Source organism: Simochromis diagramma, unplaced genomic scaffold (genome assembly GCF_900408965.1).
Source record: "Simochromis diagramma unplaced genomic scaffold, fSimDia1.1 OVJJ01000216.1, whole genome shotgun sequence".
NCBI lineage: Eukaryota > Metazoa > Chordata > Actinopteri > Cichliformes > Cichlidae > Simochromis > Simochromis diagramma.
In genome coordinates, this window is record NW_024386883.1 from 12,130,757 (window position 1) to 12,151,534 (window position 20,778).

General features: G+C 40.3%; 1 protein-coding gene across 2 annotated transcripts in view; it reads left to right on the forward strand.

The window, feature by feature from the left end:
- Positions 1-20,778, forward strand: part of jade2 (jade family PHD finger 2) — a 219,926-nt gene that overhangs the window by 177,911 nt on the left and 21,237 nt on the right. Inside the window, exons 11-12 of one of the 2 annotated variants that reach the window (XM_040032292.1) lie at positions 1,644-1,761; positions 18,137-18,268. In XM_040032292.1, coding sequence (XP_039888226.1) covers positions 1,644-1,761; positions 18,137-18,268 — 250 coding nt within the window. The remainder of the gene's footprint in view (positions 1-1,643; positions 1,762-18,136; positions 18,269-20,778) is intronic. The other variant, XM_040032293.1, reaches the window with a different exon arrangement.

Genomic DNA, 20,778 nt, shown 5'->3' on the forward strand with positions numbered 1-20,778 from the left:
CCCAGTTCTGTCAAAATCAGTTCAGAGTTTACTTTGGGTAATGTAGAGAAGCAAACACTGGTGAGTTTGGAAATGGAGATCTTATAACTTAGGTGTATATCATCGCTTTTCCATCTCTGGTCTGTGATCACTCTGATTAGTTAACATTTGTTGCTTATAAGAATAACGCAATATTGGAAAAAGAGAAGGGTCTGTATAAATGATGAAAGTAGCTTATGCTTGTTATATATATATATATATATATATATAAGTGGCAATGTTCTAATAGCAAGCATAAACATAAAGTATACAAAGGTTATATAATACCAGCTACCTGTATGAACCAACTGTTGCACAAAAGCCAGATGAGAGCACTGCTAACATGGTTACATTGACACATAAAACAAGAGCCTGAAATCATTAACTAATACTTAATACATGCTTTTTTATAACTTCTAGTCTCTCACTTACTCCGGTGTGTTTCTTATTAGGATTAGCTCGGCTTCCACAGCTCGCCTACAGCTGGTGCAAAAAGCCGCCAATCGATTTTTAACTGGCACAAGCAAGCGAGGGCACATTACTTCATTTCTGACTTCCCTTTACTGGCTTGCAGTTTGTTTGCAAATCCATTTAACTTTTTTTTTTTTTTGCTTGTTTGTTTGTTTTGTTTTTATGGTTTTATGTATTGCAAATAGGAACAATTTGCGGCTGCAGCTCCAAAACAGTGGAAAGTTTTGCCATTGCACATGAGACGTGCTGCTTCATCTTTAAATCTTTTTTAAAAACGCTCTTTTATTTCCTGACTTTCGATTTAGTGTCATTTGTTGACTATGAATTGTATGTTCCTCTTTTATGTGCATTCATTATTACCTTCTACAGCTTGTATGCGTCCCTAGAACTTTTACTCTCTGGGCTGTTTTTGTCTTATAGGTTTGGTTTTGTTGTTTGGTCAGACCTGTTTTTTTTTTAAATGCTTTATAAAGAAAGTGATATAATAATGGAAATGGGGGGCTAGCGCCTGTACCAGCTGTCGTGGGGTATTTCAAGCAATAATTTGAAACATCTCACAGGTTTTCTGGTCTGATGCGTCCTAGTTAGTGGCTCATTCTTCCTTCATTTTGGGGTTTAATGGTGGGCCCCAAACCATTAAAAAGAAGAAGAAATTTGTATTTTTGACAAAAATAAAAAATTCACCTTAGCTGTTTGACTTTTTTAATAACCTAATGACTGTTCAGATATTCAAAATCATGCCTACGTCTAGGATGTCGATATGCTTGGGCTGTCATGTGTTCTGCAGGTGCTGTTGTCATATGAATACACTTATAGCTTATTAGTGCTTAATAGCATGCCATTATTATAAAGTGTTGCCTATTTTAAATTTCATTGGCATTTCCTTGTACTGTTCACAAGTCAGTTCACTATTAAACAATTTACTTAACACAAATATTATATAAAATAATGTGCAAATAATAATTAATTTGTAGCACCAATCATGCAGGTCTGCTGCCATTAGCCAGGTTGTGCTCGAGCACTCGTACTTCCTTGTCATCCAAGTCATCTTGTTTTTGTTTTTTTTGGCTGATCTTTTCACTGCACCATGATGAATTATGTTGCCCGTGCACAAGCCTCTAGTTATAGCTACTGCTCCTCTTCCTGTGTTTCAGGTGCGCAATCTGTGCTACATGGTGACACGGAGGGAGAAAATGAAACACACCCTCTGTGACCTCCAGGAAAAGATCTTCCACCTTCAGATACAACTGCTGGAAGAGGACATGGCTGGAGGTAAGGGTGAGACAAAATGTGAGCATGCGTCTCCACTCATCTAATTGCAGCCATCTAAACTTACCAATATAAAAAGCCTGTTACCTTTCACCCACTCGAGCTCTGCAGCCAATGCCGCCAACACGTACTCTATCCTTCCACCACCCCCCTTTCCCCCCCCAAAAAAGTACAATTTGGAAAGCTCAAGTGTATAACAGTTACATCCAAGCCCTTGCTGCCTGAGTGTGGTGGGTGGATAGTTTTGGAAATGGCCTGTCATCATTTTTGCACAGTAGGCCACACTTGACACCTGCACAGCAAAGAACACTGGAATAATAGTTCAGCCAGATATTGTGACACCGACCATCCACATAAATGGAGCTCGATTTTCTATCCACTCTACACAGATGACTGACCTTGGTGCATTTTGTGCAGATGCTTTGTGATGGAGAGCAGGAAGGATGAAGAAGGCTGCTTGAGTTGTTCCTGCTGTGGTGGTCGGATAACTGCTCACAGTGAGATTTACTGTCCTAGTGAAACATCCAGGTTAAATGGAGTCTATTTCTTTATATATTTGTATTCTCCTCACAGTTCCCCACTTGCTATCTTCATCTAGAATTGTGGGTTTTTGTCTCTGTGGATTGTGGAAATATTAGAATTTCACCTGGAAATGAGTCCTTGGTAGAAGCATCACAGATTATTATACGCTGATTGATCCTTAGTGTAACTATTCCAGACCCAGACTGAGGACCTCACAGCTTGTGACGCCATTGGTAGAAATTGTGCAGTATGAATATTCGTATTTATAAAGTACCATTTCTCTTGGGTAGATCTGTACAGTTTTTGATGGTATAAAACAGGGAGGTTGAATTGTTGATGCATTTTGGTCTGTTTCAGATGTTTGCGTCTTATAATCCAGTGGTTCTAAAACTGCAGGGGGATAGAGCCACTGAAGGTGGCGCTTGGACAACCAGGAAAAAATTTGGATTAAAACAAAGTCCGTGTAGATTCAAGTCCCACAACCAGCCAGCCATCTTGGAATGAATTTGGACAGTTATTTTGAAGCCCATGTCTAAATAAATGGAGAGAGACTCATAACTTCAATTTCATGGGTCACGGAGAAATAAAATCTGCTTCTGAAATTTTATAACTTTGTGGCAAATTTATGTTTAAAAGGCACACAACCACAGTGGCATTTAAATCAAACAAGACTTAAGTGTAGACTTTCAGCTTTATTTCAAGGAGTCAATAGAAATATTACAATAACTGTTGAGGAATTACAGCAACTTGTAAACATACCCCCAATTTCCAGCAGGTCAAAGGTGATTGAACGCTTGACAATTAAGTAGTTTCATGGGGATGGCTGCTCTGTACTCAGCCAAAGGCTGCAAAACCAATCAGACAGCACTTCACAGTACAAATGGATACTGGCTCAAAGCGTACTGCAAAAGCAACCCGAGAGTTTCTCAAGGCAAAGAAACTGGATTTTCTTCAATGGCCAAGTCAGCCACCTGATCTCAGCCCAACAGAGCAGCTTTTCACTTACTAAAGGCAAAACTGAAGGCAGAGAACAAGCAAAGCAACTGAAGGCAGTTGCAGTAAAAGCCTGGCAGAGCATCTCAGGCAGGGAGGAAACAGCATTTGGTGATGTCCACGTGCTCTAGACTTCAGGCAGTCCTTGACAACAATTTCATCCAAGTATTTAAAATTAGATTTAAAATTATTGAGCATCTGTAAAATAGGAGGCCGTGTATAAAAAGGACTCCAATTCCTAAACCGTAAATGCAATACTTTTGCTAAACTGCTGACCTAAAATTCAATTTGGATCCTTTTTCATTATTAATGATAAAAATGGAGTGATGTAGGGCTGGAACACTTTTCTGAAGTGGGGCATGACTTCAAACATTTGATGACCTCTGATGTAATCCTTCAAGACATGTTGAGATCAGCGCTGTCTGGATGTGCTACCATTTGTTGCAGGAAACCCTGTTCTTGTTGTTACTGCACATCACTCTAGTTTTGAGGTTGTTCTCGTGCTGAAGCCTCCTCGATAGCACTTGATATGATGTATAAGACAGAACCTTAGTGACAGTTATCACTACAAACAGAGATTTGTAGTGGGTTAAATAGTTATAGAACAAAAACAGTCGTTTAAATTGGTCATATTTGTTGCTATATTGCCGTCCTGCTGGAAATTCTGATTTTGTTTTCTTTAGGTTTTTTTATATTGATGATGTTTTAAGAATAGTTGTTAAGAAATTACAGCGATCTGCATCTTTGTTGCTAAAAGGAAGCTTTTCAGTTCGAGGAGTCGTGACCTGCAGCTGTCATGGCGATGACAGTGAAAGCTTGTTGTCATGGTAATACCACTAACGTCTTGCTGGCATGGTAATGATAGTGAACTTCTGTCAGCCTGCTCCTGTGGCTGTGTGTGTGTGTAGTTGGAGTGTTGAGTTTGCAGTGCTCTTCGTTCCTGAAGAAGACTACACACACATTTACGCACTCAAGTAAATCGAATGCGAACACTTTCACTCTCTCTGTTTCTCAGTAACACACTCCCAAAGGCACACACGCACACACACACCTACACACACAGACACACACACACACACGCAGTGCAGAGCTCCTGACTCAGCAGATTGCTGCCATCAGGTACCAGGAGCTGTGCTGCTGGCACTAAACAGCCATATCTATTCACACTGCCACAGGAGTTAGATTAGAGAGAATAGTTGGTGGGTGTGTGTGTGCGTGTGCGTGTGTGTGTGTGTGCATGTGTGTGTGTCAGGGAAAAAGAGAGAGCACCAGAGAATGAAGGATGAGGTTGTCTGCTGTAATGATTTGTCGTGTCTCTCAGCATCTTTTCCTTTTAGTATTTTCCACTCTCCATTTCTCTTTATCCTCTTCTTTAATTATTTTTTCTCCTCCATCTGTTTCCCTCTCTCCTTCTCTCATTTGCAGTCTCCTCTAAGGCTCGTATCTTCCTCGTCTGTCTCTTTCAGTTATGTTATTTTGGTCGTCTCATCTGACATCCTGTTTTAGTCAGTCCATCAGTTGTATCGGTCTGGCTTTCTTCCATTTAGACTGATTTCATAGCATTAAACGTAGGGCTGCTAGATTATGACAGAAATTGTCATTATGATGACTTTGGTCAATAACTGTAAGACTGGTTATTTAATATTGTCATTTATGTAGTCACACAGGAAATCTTTTTGAATTGTAAAAATAAAAAATAAAAATACAGATGACTAAGTAGAGAACTGTGTGGACAGACTGGGCAGACCATAGGCCACCTCCTTCTGGCACCTTGGTTCCATCTGCACTTAAAGACTAATCAACAACATTTAAGGCTTCAGGTGCCAAGGTAACCCTTATTTAGCACCATTTCATATGACAGCTGTATCCTTAGTTCTCATTGGTAGCTGCTTCATTCACTACTCTGCGAGTTAAGAAAAATCTGGTTTTGCCATTGACTCCGTGTTGCTGGAAATTGCTTCCACTTTAACCGTCAGTGAACTTAGACTGCAAGAGAAATTTAAAAGACTTATGTTAAGTCGTTATTGCTCATGTTCAGTGGGCTCGTATCTTCGGCCAAATCACATGTGATTGCTTGTGTGTCTTTGTAAAATGGGTGAATACGCTGAATACACAAAAACGATGTACAGGCTCGTTTTTTGTGAACGTCTTGAGTTGATGTTGGACGATTCACGTTGGGAACCATAGCACTGTTTTTCTTGGCCTTCATGCATTCCTTATACTGGAGTTTGTAGTTTTCAGGCACTATCTGACTGCCATGGTTACAGTCATATTCAGTTGGAGCAATTTGGGGTTCAGTATTTTGCCCAAGGAAGCTCAGGAATGTGGACTGTCCAACACTCATTCTAGGCTGCGCACAAAGCGTTTACAACTATAAGAATCAGGTTTTTCAGATACCCTTAGTTTCCCTTCCATAAACTGCACCACTCTTACTCCCTTTATGGGCTTGTTTCCAGCTCCTTTAACTCACCTAAAACAGATCCACTACCCTCTGTCCGCCTGTCTGTCTCTCATAGTACTTCATCTGTCATCCATGCTCTGTCTGCCATTCTGCATGCCTGTCTGTCATGTCGGGGGCTGCCCGCGTCATGCTTTGTGAGTGCTAGCATGGTTTCAGCAAGGCGGAAAGGCATGCGGGTGATATCCCAAGTGGTCTCCCATCGAGACAGAGAAGCTACACGATGCTGAATGCATAAAGCAGAAAACTGCATTTTGTAGCAAGAAGCACAGAAAGTAAATAAAAACTAATTGAGACGAGCTGTGTGAAGAATTTGAAATGGGGAGATTCCCCAAGCCTTTACACGTTTACAAAACGGATGGTCAAGAGTTTTTGTCATTGCTAAATTTTAAAGTATACGCACAAAATAATTCAAATTTTAACTTGTTCCGCGTGGGGTGAAGTGAATTAGCTCTCTCCTTCTGTGGCCTCACTTTAATGATTGGTTTCTGGGCTCAACTGCTTGCTTCATTTGTATTTTCATTATATTCTGGATAGGTCCAAAATATAATGGGTACCTACAGTTACACTTTTAGATATTTTAAATTGGGGTAAAAGACTTTCTTGTAAGAATTAATGACATTAGATACTTTGATGTCGTAGAAGCAGAGAATTTCTAACAGCAGCTGTCTGACAGCAGTCAGTCAGCTACCACAATCAGCAAAAATGTACAGCTTCTGATAAGCTTTTGTTTTGATTGTAACTTTGCTCCCAGTCTCTTGTAGTAATCAGTTGAAGACTGATGCCATCAAGCGTGTATGTCCTCTTGCAAATTAGGAAAACTAATACATGGCCATGCTGAAGTGTTGTCAAGCCTGTTCTTGCTGTTAGCTGTGAAATTAAACGACAGGTTTCGTTGTAGGTAGGTGCAGAAAGGAAAACGCAGTCCATTTTCCATTTTGCATGAATGCTAAAAGGTCATTTTAACTCATTTTTGGGTTGCTGGTAGACAACATGATGGCATCGTAACATCTAATATAGATAAAAACCTTCAGGGGCACACGTTGTAACCGTGTGCCACGTTTGCCTCTTCAAGTCCTAATTGTGTAGGAGGTGTTGGCAGCCAAAGAAACAAACACACACTCACAAACAGGGATTTTGCATATTGTAGTAAGAAGCTGTCAATTTATGGTCAAAACTAGGATATGGGAATTGTTTTATTTCAATTCTGACACAATTAATATTATATGTGGGCTTTTTGTCAAGAAGCGGGTGAAAATTATTTTAGCACCTTTCCTTTTCATTGAGGACTATCTGTAGGTGTGCTGTAGGGACAGTGGCTGTAGTGCAGTGTAGTAAGTGAACACGCTCTGGTTAAGCCAAGGTAACATGTTCTTTTTAGGTTTTGAAAAAGCTTGACTACTTTAAAGAAAGCCATAAAAGAAACTCATATCACACTTAAACCTCCTCTTCTCTTGTCAGGCCTTTAGAATAACAGTATTTCTTCCTTGTAACTACTAAAGCTGGAGCTGGAGTCAGGTTTCCTTATTAATTTTGTGCTGGTTTAAGTTTTATCTATTGCTTACCAGCCTGCATTGCTCATTCTTATGCGTTTTTTTGTAATTTGTCAATGTAACAAATTGTTGTACAGCACTATGCGGGTAATATTTTTTGCCTTTAGTGGACACACCTGCAAAAACAGCTCCAGTTATAATCCCCATTGTAGGTAGGACTTCTTGAAAAGTGCATACACATGCTCTCACGCAGCATTATTATTATGCAGATAGTGCACTGCATTTATATTCTGGCTCAAACCCAACCGTGACAAGCTGACAGCGGTTAGTATTGGCCTCTCTGATCTGCTTTCAGCAAGTGTGTGTGTGTTTATGTGTGTAGGAGTGCGAGGAAGACAGAGAAAATAAGGACAGAGGAAGACGAGGATGGGAAGGGACAAGAAGGTAATGGGATGAAAGAAGTAGTGGAAGAAGAGAGGGAAGCTGAAGTAGCTACAATGAGAGAGAAATAGCAAAAGGATGGAACAAAAGGTGGCGAGAGGGAGGAAAAGACAGTAGGGGAGGGGAGGGAGTGGGAAAAAACTTTCTCACATTGCACTAATGAGCTCAGGTAAGAAATGGGACACAGTGGCTACACACATACATACACGCTGCAGTTCAGTGCGCCTAGAAAGAGGGAAAATTAATCATACACTTCAAAAAGACAAATCCCCCGGTGCTGTTGCACCTTCTAAACAAGAAAGGGAAGGAGGTTTTCAGGGAAGGAGTAATACTGTGGAGATTGAGAAAAAGCAAACAGCAGAACGTATAAAAAAAAAAGTTTAAAAAAGAAAGCCCAGATCTGACAAAAACATGTTTAAAAAAAAAGGTCTCTTGTGCTGATGGTTGGATTTGTGGAGAGATTACAACCTGCAGGGAGGAAGTTTCCACACATTCAAGCAGAGCCTGCAGGCGTCCTTGAAAACCCACAGACTAGTTTTTTTCTCCTATTGCATGCTGTAGAACATATAAAAGAACAAGATAAGATTAGGAAAGGGGGGGGTGTTGGAAACGGTCGCTGGGAGATCAGAGGATAAGATGGTGCTTCTGTCAAAACAAAGAAAGAAATTATAATTTAGAAGCTGTGTGAAGAAGCGTTCCCCCTGGGAGCTCCCTCAAAGATCCCCCGGCGTTAATGGCCTCTGCAGTTTCAGCAACAGCCATAAAATAAATTGGAAAAACGGGGGAGAGTGTCGAGGAGATGTACCTGCGCTGTTTTACAGAAATGGGGGGAAAAAAAGTTTCAAGCAGTCATACATAACTCCTACAACCTTCACACCAGCGTCAAGTGGTTTTACAGACCCACCGTCCTTGGAATTCACATGGATAAAGATTTAGACAAATTTCCTAAATGTATCTTTAAGAGGGAAAAGTGGAAGAAGGAGATGCATGCACTCACCAAGTGTGCATTACTGTTTATTAGGGCATACAAAGACGGCATACAAAGACTAGCTATCAGGTCACATGTATTGCTCCAAACATGGCTTTTCCCCAGCCTCCTTTGTCTTCATGGTCTTGATTTTTACCACAGTGCTGACTGAAATTTGTTTTTTTGAAATGGGCAGACTTTCCAGGAAATTTCCAGGAATTAAATGATACCACTAACAGGTCGTCTCTGTTTAAACAACAGAGGTTTATAACACCAGCTGGCTCCCCCAGTGATTTAAGTCTGTCCTGTTTAAAGACCAAATTATTTGAATGCGTGTTTCAGTTTCTGAGTCGCTTTAGATTCGGGTAATAGATGTTTGCCAGCAATCCAAGTTCTATTTAAACATTTCTTTGCTTTCTGACAAGTCGTAGTGCACCTTACAGGGCACCGAGAACTGCAGCGGTAAAGCGGTACTGTGTAAATTTGCCCTGCCAGCAGTGTAATCTCAATAAATTTACTTCCCTCTGTAGGTAAGTCAGGTTTAAATAGCTGATATTTGAGGCTCCAAGGTAAGCTTTTGATTTACTCATTTCTGTTGTGGAGCAGCGAATTCAAGAAAATCTTTTTTTACTCATCTGGCACATTTAATGCAAAACCTGATGTTGAGACAGGAAGGATGCCAGCTTTGTTTTTGGTGCAGATACAGGCGAAGTAAGGAAGCACATAGTCGTAGATGCTATCTTCTCGAAAGGAGTCTAGCACCGATAAGAACCGCGTATCACAGCAGACGTCTGAATGAAAAGAGCCTCTGTGTTTCCTTTGAGGAACAATAAAACAGTGAAAAGTGGAGGAGTGGAAACATTATGGCAGAGAGAAGTGTAAAAAATTTCATAATTTAACATAAAAGCTAACCACTTTCCCTCTTTATTTCAAAATTTTTCGTTGGTTGGTTCAGTTCGTCTAAAATTTTAATTCTGCCATAAAGACGACCTTTAATGACCTCCCCTGTTTCTTTAATTACAAGTTTTGATACATCAGAATATATCAGTAAAGATGAGATTTGACAACCAGTTGAATAGGTTCACTAACTTCACTAGAAACCCCTCAGTTCATAAAAGAGAAACAAGATTTACCTGTAGTAGGCATCCAAATGGGAAAGAGTTAAGGCTCTAAAAGGTTTTCCACACCATTAACCTCCAATAACTTTAACAGTTTTCACTTTATATAACTTTTCAAATCAAATATTTCCAAGTATCCTCCTGTCTTTGAGGATGTCAAGCACACGCCTGCGTGTAAGACCTTTTTGTGTTTATTGCTGCCTGTTTTTATAGCATCACCATCCCTTTGAAAATGTGAATTTTCCTAAATAAAAATGGAAAGATTTTTAGTCCACATAAACACACAGTACAAACAAATATTCTGCCTTTTTTCTTAACATTTGGCGTTGTGCTCTTACTGAACTAAGCTTTCACACTCTTCTCTCTGGACACACACAGAGGTCGTCTCAGTGTGAAATCGCTCTCTGGTCTCTCTCAGCTCCATTCATGCATGTCCTGCTCCTCCATGCTAAAGTAACCATGAGGACAGCCTGCTGGTGGCAATGACAACCACACACACACAAGTAACACACACGCCTTTAAAAAGGTCTATTCTGGATGTTACAGAGCATCTATGATATAATACTGTGTGTATTTTTTGATATAAGATCAAATTGAGCACTCTAGACTAACCCTGTTAGTTGCACAGCTACATTGAATCATTCAGCCCATCATTTGGCCTGACCCCTTTGGTCCTTACTAAATAAATATCTCAGCAGCTTCTGGATGACAAAAGACTCTGTAGAGACGTGCCCTGAGCTTTCCTCTAACTCCTCCATGAATTTGACATTTGTGGTTCTGAGTGAAATACCTGAACAACTATTGAACGGGGCGCATAAAGACATTCAATCCAGATGAAAAGTCTCACTCAGGGTAAAATGTAACAAACCTGATATCAATTATGTTTCATGTAGACCCAAAAAATGTTTAAAAAACACCTTATTAAGTTTACTTTATGACCAAGTTTCTAATAAATGACTCCATAGTGTGTTTATATGTGTATTGCTTATGAACTCATACAGCATTCTCATACAGATGTATGGGTTAAATATTCAATTCAATTCAATTCAATTTTATTTATATAGCGCCAAATCACAACAAAAGTCGCCTCAAGGCGCTTCATAGATACAGAGAAAAACCCAACAATCATATGACCCCCTATGAGCAAGCACTTTGGCGACAGTGGGAAGGAAAAACTCCCTTTTAACAGGAAGAAACCTCCGGCAGAACCAGGCTCAGGGAGGGGCGGCCATCTGCTGCGACCGGTTGGGGTGAGAGAAGGAAGACAGGATAAAGACATGCTGTGGAAGAGAGACAGAGGTTAATAACAGATATGGTTCAATGCAGAGAGGTCTATTCACACATAGTGAGTGAGAAAGGTGACTGGAAAGGAAAAACTCAATGCATCATGGGAATCCCCCGGCAGCCTACGTCTATTGCAGCATAACTAAGGGAGGATTCAGGGTCACCTGGTCCAGCCCTAACTATATGCTTTAGCAAAAAGGAAAGTTTTAAGCCTAATCTTAAAAGTAGAGATAGTGTCTGTCTCCCGAATCCAAACTGGAAGCTGGTTCCACAGAAGAGGGGCCTGAAAACTGAAGGCTCTGCCTCCCATTCTACTTTTAAATACTCTAGGAACAACAAGTAGGCCTGCAGAGCGAGAGCGAAGCGCTCTAATAGGGTGATATGGTACTACAAGGTCATTAAGATAAGATGGGGCCTGATTATTTAAGACCTTGTATGTGAGGAGCAGGATTTTGAATTCAATTCTGGATTTAACAGGAAGCCAATGAAGGGAAGCCAAAACAGGAGAAATATGCTCTCTCTTTCTAGTCCCTGTCAGGACTCTTGCTGCAGCATTTTGGATTAGTTGAAGGCTTTTCAGCGAGTTTTTTGGACATCCTGATAATAATGAATTACAGTAGTCCAGCCTGGAAGTAATAAATGCATGAACTAGTTTTTCAGCGTCACTCTGAGACAGGATATTTCTAATTTTAGAGATGTTGCGCAAATGGAAGAAAGCAGTCTTACATATTTGTTTAATATGTGCGTTGAAGGACATGTCCTGGTCAAAAATGACTCCAAGGTTCCTCACCGCGTTACTGGAGGCCAAGGTAATGCCATCCAGAGTAAGAATCTGGTTAGATACCATAATTCTAAGATTTTCAGGGCCGAGTACAATAACCTCAGTTTTATCTGAATTAAGAAGCAGAACGTTAGCGGCCATCCAGGTCTTTATGTCTTTAAGACATTCCTGCAGTTTAACTAATTGGTGTGTGTCATCTGGCTTCATGGACAGATAGAGCTGGGTGTCATCTGCATAGCAGTGAAAATGTATGCTATGTCTTCTAATGATACTGCCTAAGGGAAGCATGTATAATGTAAACAGAATTGGTCCTAGCACTGAACCCTGTGGAACTCCATAATTAACCTCAGTGTGTGAAGAGGACTCTCCATTTACATGCACAAACTGGAGTCTATTAGATAGATATGATACAAACCACTGCAGTGCAGTACCTGTAATACCTACAGCATGTTCTAATCGCTCTAATAGGATATTATGGTCAACAGTATCGAACGCTGCACTGAGGTCTAGCAGGACAAGCACAGAGATGAGTCCACTGTCAGAGGCCATAAGAAGATCATTTGTAACCTTCACTAAAGCTGTTTCTGTGCTGTGCTGAGCTCTGAAACCTGACTGAAACTCTTCAAATAAACCATTCCTCTGCAGATGATCTGTTAGCTGTTTGACAACTACTCTTTCAAGGATTTTTGATATGAAAGGAAGGTTGGAGATTGGCCTATAATTAGCTAAGACTGCTGGGTCTAGAGATGGCTTTTTGAGTAAAGGTTTAACTACAGCCAGCTTGAAGGCCTGTGCTACATAGCCGATCATTAGAGATAGGTTGATCATATTTAAGATCGAAGAATTAATTAATGGCAGGACTTCTTTGAGCAGTTTTGTAGGAATGGGGTCTAAAAGACAGGTTGATGGACTCTGCTGCTGGCGCTGTACCTGGGTGTAACGCTGGTTTTGTCGCCGTTAACGACGCCATTTCTAGAAAAAGTATGAAAATAAATAGCATTATTATGATTAATAAATAAGTATTTCTTATCTTAACACAAAGCTTGGTGCACTGTCATGTTTACCAACCAGCTTTAATGGTTGTTTCTTCCTTTATTTAAAAAAAAAAATCAGTCTTTTGTTTTGTTTTGCTTTGTTTTTTGCAGATTTTCACAGAAAATGTATTTTTTTTAAATAAAAACGAGGAGGCTGGTTTTAAACTGGTTTTAACGAGGAATTAAAGTTGCTACACTTTGTTCCATTTCCTGCTGCGAACTGCACAACAAGGGTCATCTGGTGGTAAAAAATAAAAAAAACAACAGCTGCTGCTAATAAAAAGTCAGAAGAAGAAAAGAGAAATGTGCTCGCAAAAGAGCTGCTGCTCATTATGCGGCACATAAAAATAATTAAAAACGATAAATTGGGCTTTTCTGTGTTTTTAATTTTCACATTACATTTTTTTTTTTTAAATCCAGTAAATTATTTGCTGTACTGTTTAGACACTCGCTGTAGTTTTCAGATAATCTATTTCGACCATTTCACCCTACAGTGACTGCAGAGCCTTTTAAAACCTCGCTATGATCTTGCAGCTGCCACCTGCTGTACTGGTGCATGCATGCGCACACAAGCATGTATATATAAACATGATGCACAGCAGCAGGAGAGTCAGTGAGCCGTGCAGTCAGGACTCTGTTTGTGTAAACAGCGAGAGCCTGTTACAACAAGACATTCCAACATTAAGGGCTCCCCCATGTTATACAATGGGAGGGAGAGATGGAGATCATCGCTGTGCTGTATATGCGAGGCTCACTGAAGTATGACTGCATGGGTCTGCGCCGTTTCCTGGCCTGCTGTGTGTGCAGACATGTGTGTGGAGTGTGCATGTGTTTGTCATTATCTGGTAAACGTAGAACTCGGCAATCCTCTTTCTGTTCAGTTATGGCATCACAAATAATGGGCCTGAAATGATTAGCCAGTTATGAAAACATTTTGATAATCCATTAATCATTAGGGTTGGTTTTTTGTACCGAGCAAAAACACTATCCATTATCTAACTCCAGCTCTGATTGTTGCACACAGAATATCTTGAGGGTTTGGGTGGACAAAACAACCAATAATAATATCTCACATTTGGGCAAATTTGCAACAGTTTTTCTTAGGTAATATTCTGACTAGCTTGTGGGGATAGGTTAATTGGATAATCCAAATTGTCACTAGGTATGAATGTGAGTGCAAATGGTTGTTTGTCCCTGTGTGTTAGCCTTGCGACAGACTGGCGACCTGTCCAGGGTGTACCCCGCCTCTCGCCCTATGACAGCTGGGATAGGCTCCAGCGCCCCCCGCGACCCTGAAAAGGATAAGCGGAAGTGAATGGATGGATGGATGGATGGATAATATTCTGACTACCAATTAAAAGAGACAATGATAAACCGATAATTAGTTTCAGCCCTAATTGAATTACTCTCAGTATAAGAAAACATATTTTATTGTAATGTATTATTACACCATATTTTTTATGTAAAATCACCGGAAAACCAACAAGCACCTACACAGCTTTTCACTTGTTACATTTTTAGTTATTGTTGAATGAGCCCCTGAACCCTTATTTATCTATTTATGGACCTTGGTGCAACTCCTGCATTCGTCCACAGTCTGCAACGAGCCGTTTTAGATCCGTTTAAGGCAGCCTTGTCCTTATTGGCTGTCCCCCACAAGCACAAGGTTTGAATAACAAGTGGGTGGAGCTTCTGTGGTCACAGCTAGGGATGTGCAACCATATTGGGGAAATCCCTTCTCTATGTCATCATACAGACCCAAGAGTAGAGGAAAACTATTGGACATTCTGGCCATTGTTGTCTTCTTAATTCTCTGAGGTCTAAGTCATTACCAGTGATAATCCAGCCCTGACCCTAACTGTGGGCAATTAGCACAAAAGCATTTTTGTTTTTTATTTCACTGTTCTTACAGGTTTGGGCAATAAAGGACCAAAGAAAAGAATCACCTGCCTTACTTGCATTAAAATCTACTTCTTTTTTTCCATATGATCCATTTTGGCTCTTAAATTTAAGGTAGAGTTACCACCCAAGGTAAATAACAAGGGATTTTTACATATGTGTTAAATGTTGTAAATGCCCCATCTTTTTATTTGTCTCTATCATGGCTGGCACCGCATATGAAACACTGGATTGCATTGGCCACCTACGGGTTACACTGTAGGCTCTGCAAAGATTCACTAAAGAAGTCTAAATCAGACATTACACCTGAAAGGGTTAATAAAATTGCATTAATAGTTTAGTAGCAATCGTGATATTGTGCCTCACTGAGGATCTATTTTTCTTTTTGTTTTGTGCATTGTCATTACAAAGAACTAGGCTTCACTTCTTTCTCTAAGAAACATCTATGTCTTCCACACTTTTCAACCAAGAATCAATTTTACCTGATGTTTGCCTGAGTAAATGCGACTGGGCTTGTTGCCTCTGCCTTCTGTGAGGATTTATGGCAGTTGGCAGTTTGCAGCAGCTGACTGAAACTACACTGGAAATGAGAATATTGAATATAAAACTTGATTTATCTTTTATTTAGCTCACTTTTTTATTTATCTTCCAGGATTCGTGTTTGACTGATATTTTTGTTAACGTTAAACTTACCCCATGCGGGACTTCACAGAACCCCTGGCAGTACCACCATTTGACAAGCACTGCATTAGACAGTATTACAGTATCTTTCACGGTGTGTACTTATCAGTGTTTCTTGTGTTTCCTGCCACGCTCCCTGCTGAAGGGAGTGAGTGAGGTCTCCTAGAGCGAGAGGACAGCTCCCAGCAGGGAGGCGCTCTGCAGGGCTCTGTTACATGCCATAAAGTGTGTGTGTCAGCATGCTCGCAGGCCTTGAAGACTGATACACAACTGATGCATGTGCTTTTTGCACACATAAAATGTGTCTGAATGGTGGGCTAGGCTGTTAGGGAGACTGAAGAACACACACTGCAATTCTGAACAATCCTAAATAAAATGATAGTTGACAGAGACCCCCCTGCTGTCCACATCAACCCAGAGGCATTTTGCTTATCGGCAATATCTCGACAATATAAGAATACAAAACGGCTTTTTAACCTGAATCCACTCACGTAGATAACCCCATGACTAGTCTTTGTTTTAACTTTTAGGTTAACTGAGGTAACATCCATCAAGGCCACATGGGTCCACATGGACAGCCTTACCCTGAAACTTCAACTGGAATACTAAACAACCTTTACAACAAGCATTAACATGCGCCACAGTCAGCTGCGGTTTATCAGAGTAGAGCAGAAGTGAAAATGAGCTGCTGAAGATGAACTGTGGCTCCAAACCACTAAACCTCATTAGAAGGGGAGTCACATTTGGCCAAGCTGATAAAAAGGTGTAAACCTGTCACCAGGTCTCATAATAACGCTGTCAAATACAGCAATAAAAACGTGTTACTATAGCTGCATGGCAGTAAAACCGATTAGCAGTGAAGGTTTCTGTTTGGGCTGTTTTGTGCACTCACTAACCACCTAGGTACATCTGTTCAACTGCTCGTTAACACTAACATGTAATCAGCCATTCACACGGCAGCGCCGCAGTGCATTTACGCATCTAAACATGGTCAAGAACCGCTGAAGTTGACACCGCTCATAAAAATAGGAAAGAAAGGTCATTTAAGTGGCTTTAAACATGCCATGACTGTTGGAGCTGGTCTGAGTATTTCAGACGAGCAACAACTGCATATCAGTAACTGCTGATACGCTGGGATTTTTCCATACAGTCATCTTTAGGATTTACAAATCCTAAAAAAAAAAGATATCCAGCAAACAGGAGTTCTGTGGGGTAAAAAGCTAGGGGAGACTACTTCGAGCTGATAAGAAATTACTTTTTACCAAAGTATGCAGATGACCATCTCTCAACACAAAGATGTGGTCTTCTGCTGCTGTAGCCCATCGGCGGCAGAAGACCACACTGGGAGGCTACAGTTGACAAAGGCTCATTAAAATTAGACAATAGAAGAAAATATTGCCAAGTCTGATGGCATTAAGATGGTAGAGTTAGAAGTTAGTTTAATTAGCATGAAATCATGGACCCATCCTGCCTTGCGTCACACAGTTAACCACGGTTACACACGGTTTTGGGCATCCTAGTACCAACTTGTTTAAATTCCACAACCCACCTGAGTGTTGGGTTGACCTCATGGCTGCTTTCGATCAAAACGTGCGCCATTCACAAAGTTCAGATCATCTAGAAATTAGTTTCTTAAACATGACATTGAGTTAACCGTACTCAAATGGCCTCCACAGTTATCAGTCAAATAGAGCACCTTATGAATGCGGGGTAACGAGAGATTTGCATCGATGTGCAATGACAAATCTGCAGCAACTGTGTGATGGGATGTTGGAATGTTTCCAGCAGAAATGATTAATTAAGGTAGTTCTGAAGGCTAAAGTTGGCCCAATGCGTTAGTAACAAGATATACCTAATAAAGTGTCCAGTGAGTTTAGTTAGGGAGCTACTGTGTCTGAGGAAGGGCATGCTTGTCTAAACTATCAGTAAATCACTGGTCCCTGAATGGGTTGTAGGGAGTTTCTGCTTGTTTTAGTTGTCCTTTCAGGATCAAACTTCTATCATTTTTGTTCAGTCTCAAAAAACAGAATTCTTGGTGTGCAGGCGGCTGTTTTCTCTCGAAAAGCTCTGCTTTCTTAGCACCAAACAGCAGAAAGACGCTATCAGCAGCTACCTCAAACACAGTGGAGCTTTATGGAGCTTAAGAGCTTCGTATTTCCCAGAAGAGTCAGTAGAGACCAAAAACAGCAAAAAGAGAGAGAATATTTGAGTTATGTCTGACATTACTGAATGATAATATTGCTCTTTGAAGGCTACTTTTCTTAAACGGTGAGGGCAAAATGTGCTTCTCAAAGGCCTGTTTTACACTCTGCCAAACTTTTCCCAATATAACGTTTTCTGGTGTTTTTTTTTCTTCCTTCAGAAATTATTCGTCTCATAAACTACAAGGAGCTCCCTCTGTAAAACTAATTTTCCTTGAGATTGAAATAATATTGGAGTCATGCAGTAATTTTTAAATTATATAAAACAAAGAAATACAGCTTTCTTTTTTTATTCTTATCAATTGTTCAAATAAGGACAAACATGCTCTTAATTGTGTATCTTTTTGCACTATTTTCTCCAACTTGAATGTTCGCTTTCTTACTCAAACTGCACCTGAAAAGAAGACATTCCCCAAGCTCAGTGACACTTTTTGGTTAAATCAACATTAAATTGAATAAATCAACTAAATCCCTAAAATGGGCCTGTCTTCTGTGTCTCCTTGCAGAGAAAACCCAGAAGGGAGAAAAGAGGAAGCAGAATGGAGTGAAGGATAAAGGGAAGGAGAGAAGGAAGAATAGTCCTGAGAAGAAAAAGGAGAGATGGAAGTCAGAGAACGGCTCCATGCTTAAAGAGCTAGGTACATTGTGTGTGCGTGGGTGGGTGGCTGCGTTTCCTGCAGTGTTTGCAGTTTTTCCAAACTACACGTCATTGGCTGAACCTGTGTGTGTGTGTGTGTGTGTCTGTGTGTGTGTTTGTGCATTTGTATAAGAAGGTGCCCACAGTTTTGTAGCCTTGATGCTTGATATACAATCCCTTAGTGCAAAACACCAAGACCTTACAAAAACTGAAAATCTAAGGATATTACAGTTACACTTTGCCCTATAAACACACTATTAGATGATTTTGTCTTGAATAAATTATTTATCCGCTAATAATCAGTTTTTATACTGCCACTTTAGCATCCTCTCCACACTCTGTGTGTGTGTTATTTTGCCTTTTTTGTTTTAATTTTATTTTACAAACTTCATGCCTCCATCACGCCTTTTCCGTGATAGCTGCTGATCAGCTGGCAGATCCGATGGCAAAATCTTTAATAGAAGCTGACAGCAGGTCTAATATGATCTATCAATCTCTGGGCAGCGTTACGTCACTCACAGAGAGAGAGGGAGAGATTAAGAAGCACAGTGTGGTGTAGGGATACACGACGACTGTTTTTTAAAATCATGTCAAGTAGAGTTTTAGTTATAGAAAAACTAGAAGGACTAGTTATGGTCAGACTGGGAAATGTGGAAATCTGTATGTATAATCTTACAGACGCTAACAAATCAGATATTTATCATTTATTTGAGAAGTAAGTTTTGGTTGTTGTTGTTTTTACTGAAACTTCGGAATTTCAGGATGTCCCAAAGAACATTGTCTTAATTTTTTAACAATTTAAACACTTGAAACATGTAAACGTTGCCACCTCACAGTAAAAGGCTTCTGGTTTTGAATCCACCGGCCAGTACAACCTAAACAGCCCTTCCTTCGTGTGTGTAAATATGCAGGTTGGTGTATGTAGGTTGGTACATAATGAGTCCACTTAATTTTTTAGTCTCTTACAATGGGGATCTGTATATACAAATGGTGGCTTAGGAATTACTAAGCAATTAATGCAAAATTGCTACAAATGTCAGGATATTTGGTGATTCTAAGTGATTCATAGGTGTAAATGTAATCGTGCATGATTGTCGGTGTCTATGTTGGCTCTGTGACAAACTGGTGACCCTTCCAATGATGTACCACACCTGTCACCAAGGGACAGCTGGGATAGACTGCAGCTTCACCGTGAGCTTGATTTAGACAAACAGTTAAAAAAAATGGATGGATGGATGGCAAAAGACAGAAAACAATTCCACAGATAGAATAAAAAAGGCCAATCATCAAGACATTAAGTGGTGCTGTAAAAAGAAGGTTTAAAACTCTTGACATCTACGGTGGGACTCTTTAACTCTTTGCATCAGCTGTAAATTCAGGTTACGTACATTTTTCAAAGCCATTAAAGAGCAACTTGCATCACTTGGCAAAATGTAAAAAAAAACTAAATAAAGTAGGAAAAAATAGACCCAGAAATGATGGTAAAACTAAAAAGAGTAAACAGCTTCAGTGTGACAGGAGGCCTTTCATCGTTGGGATAAAGATGGAAGATAACGGCTGGCTGCCGTGTCAGATGATCCATCCCTCATATGTGGCTGATTTTTGCAGCCACCTATGATGCTCAGAAGATGGATATTATATGGAAATTTAGCAAGTGGCTTATACAGATTTTTTTTTCTCCTAACATTGACAATTTATAGAGATATTTCGAGCGCACAGCGAGTCGAAGCGAGTGAGAAGATAAAAGCTCAGTGACTCACTCGAGGACAGTTGAGAGACGTTTGATGGACACGCTGGCGGCTCTGGTGATTGAATCTGGAGCTTTTAAGTTGTCAACACAAGACAAGCCACCTGCCTGACTATTGAGGTGCAAATTAACATTTCAATGCGCTGACATGCATATAAAAGTCAAAAAAGATACTCTACTCTAAAACAGTTTGTCCATCACTAAGCAGCAAGAGAAGGTTTTATTTCTTCTGAGTAGGAGAGACAGGCTTAGCTTCGAGGAGGCTATGAGTCAGTGTATAACTGTCGTGTGTGTGTGTGTGTGTGTGTGTGTGTGTGTGTGTGTGTGTATATTTCTTAGGAAATAATCCAGGTTCTTGTTAGCCCCAGTAGAAATATGTTGATTGATGTGTTAAGTCAGGGGTGCAGACACCAAAGCCTCTCTGTTCAGAAACATGGGAGCTTCAGATTTTAAGCTGAGTATTTACCCATCTGTTCACGTCCATCTATTATCATGGCTCGCTTTTAAAAGTTGGCACAAACGACTGCGGCATTTCTGCTGCGCTGCTAAAGTCACATTTCCTGACATTTTGAAAACATCATCAGGTTACTTTTCTCAATGCTGCGTCTTCATGGGACAGTAGCACTGTGACAGTTTGATGAGAGCTGGTGCTGTCAGAGCACGCCGTCAGAATCAAACGCAGAGTTTCCTCCTGTTTCAGGTTTTGTCTTTCAAATTATCGCTTTTATCTCGGAAACGTTTTGCTCCAGAATTCCATAACTCTC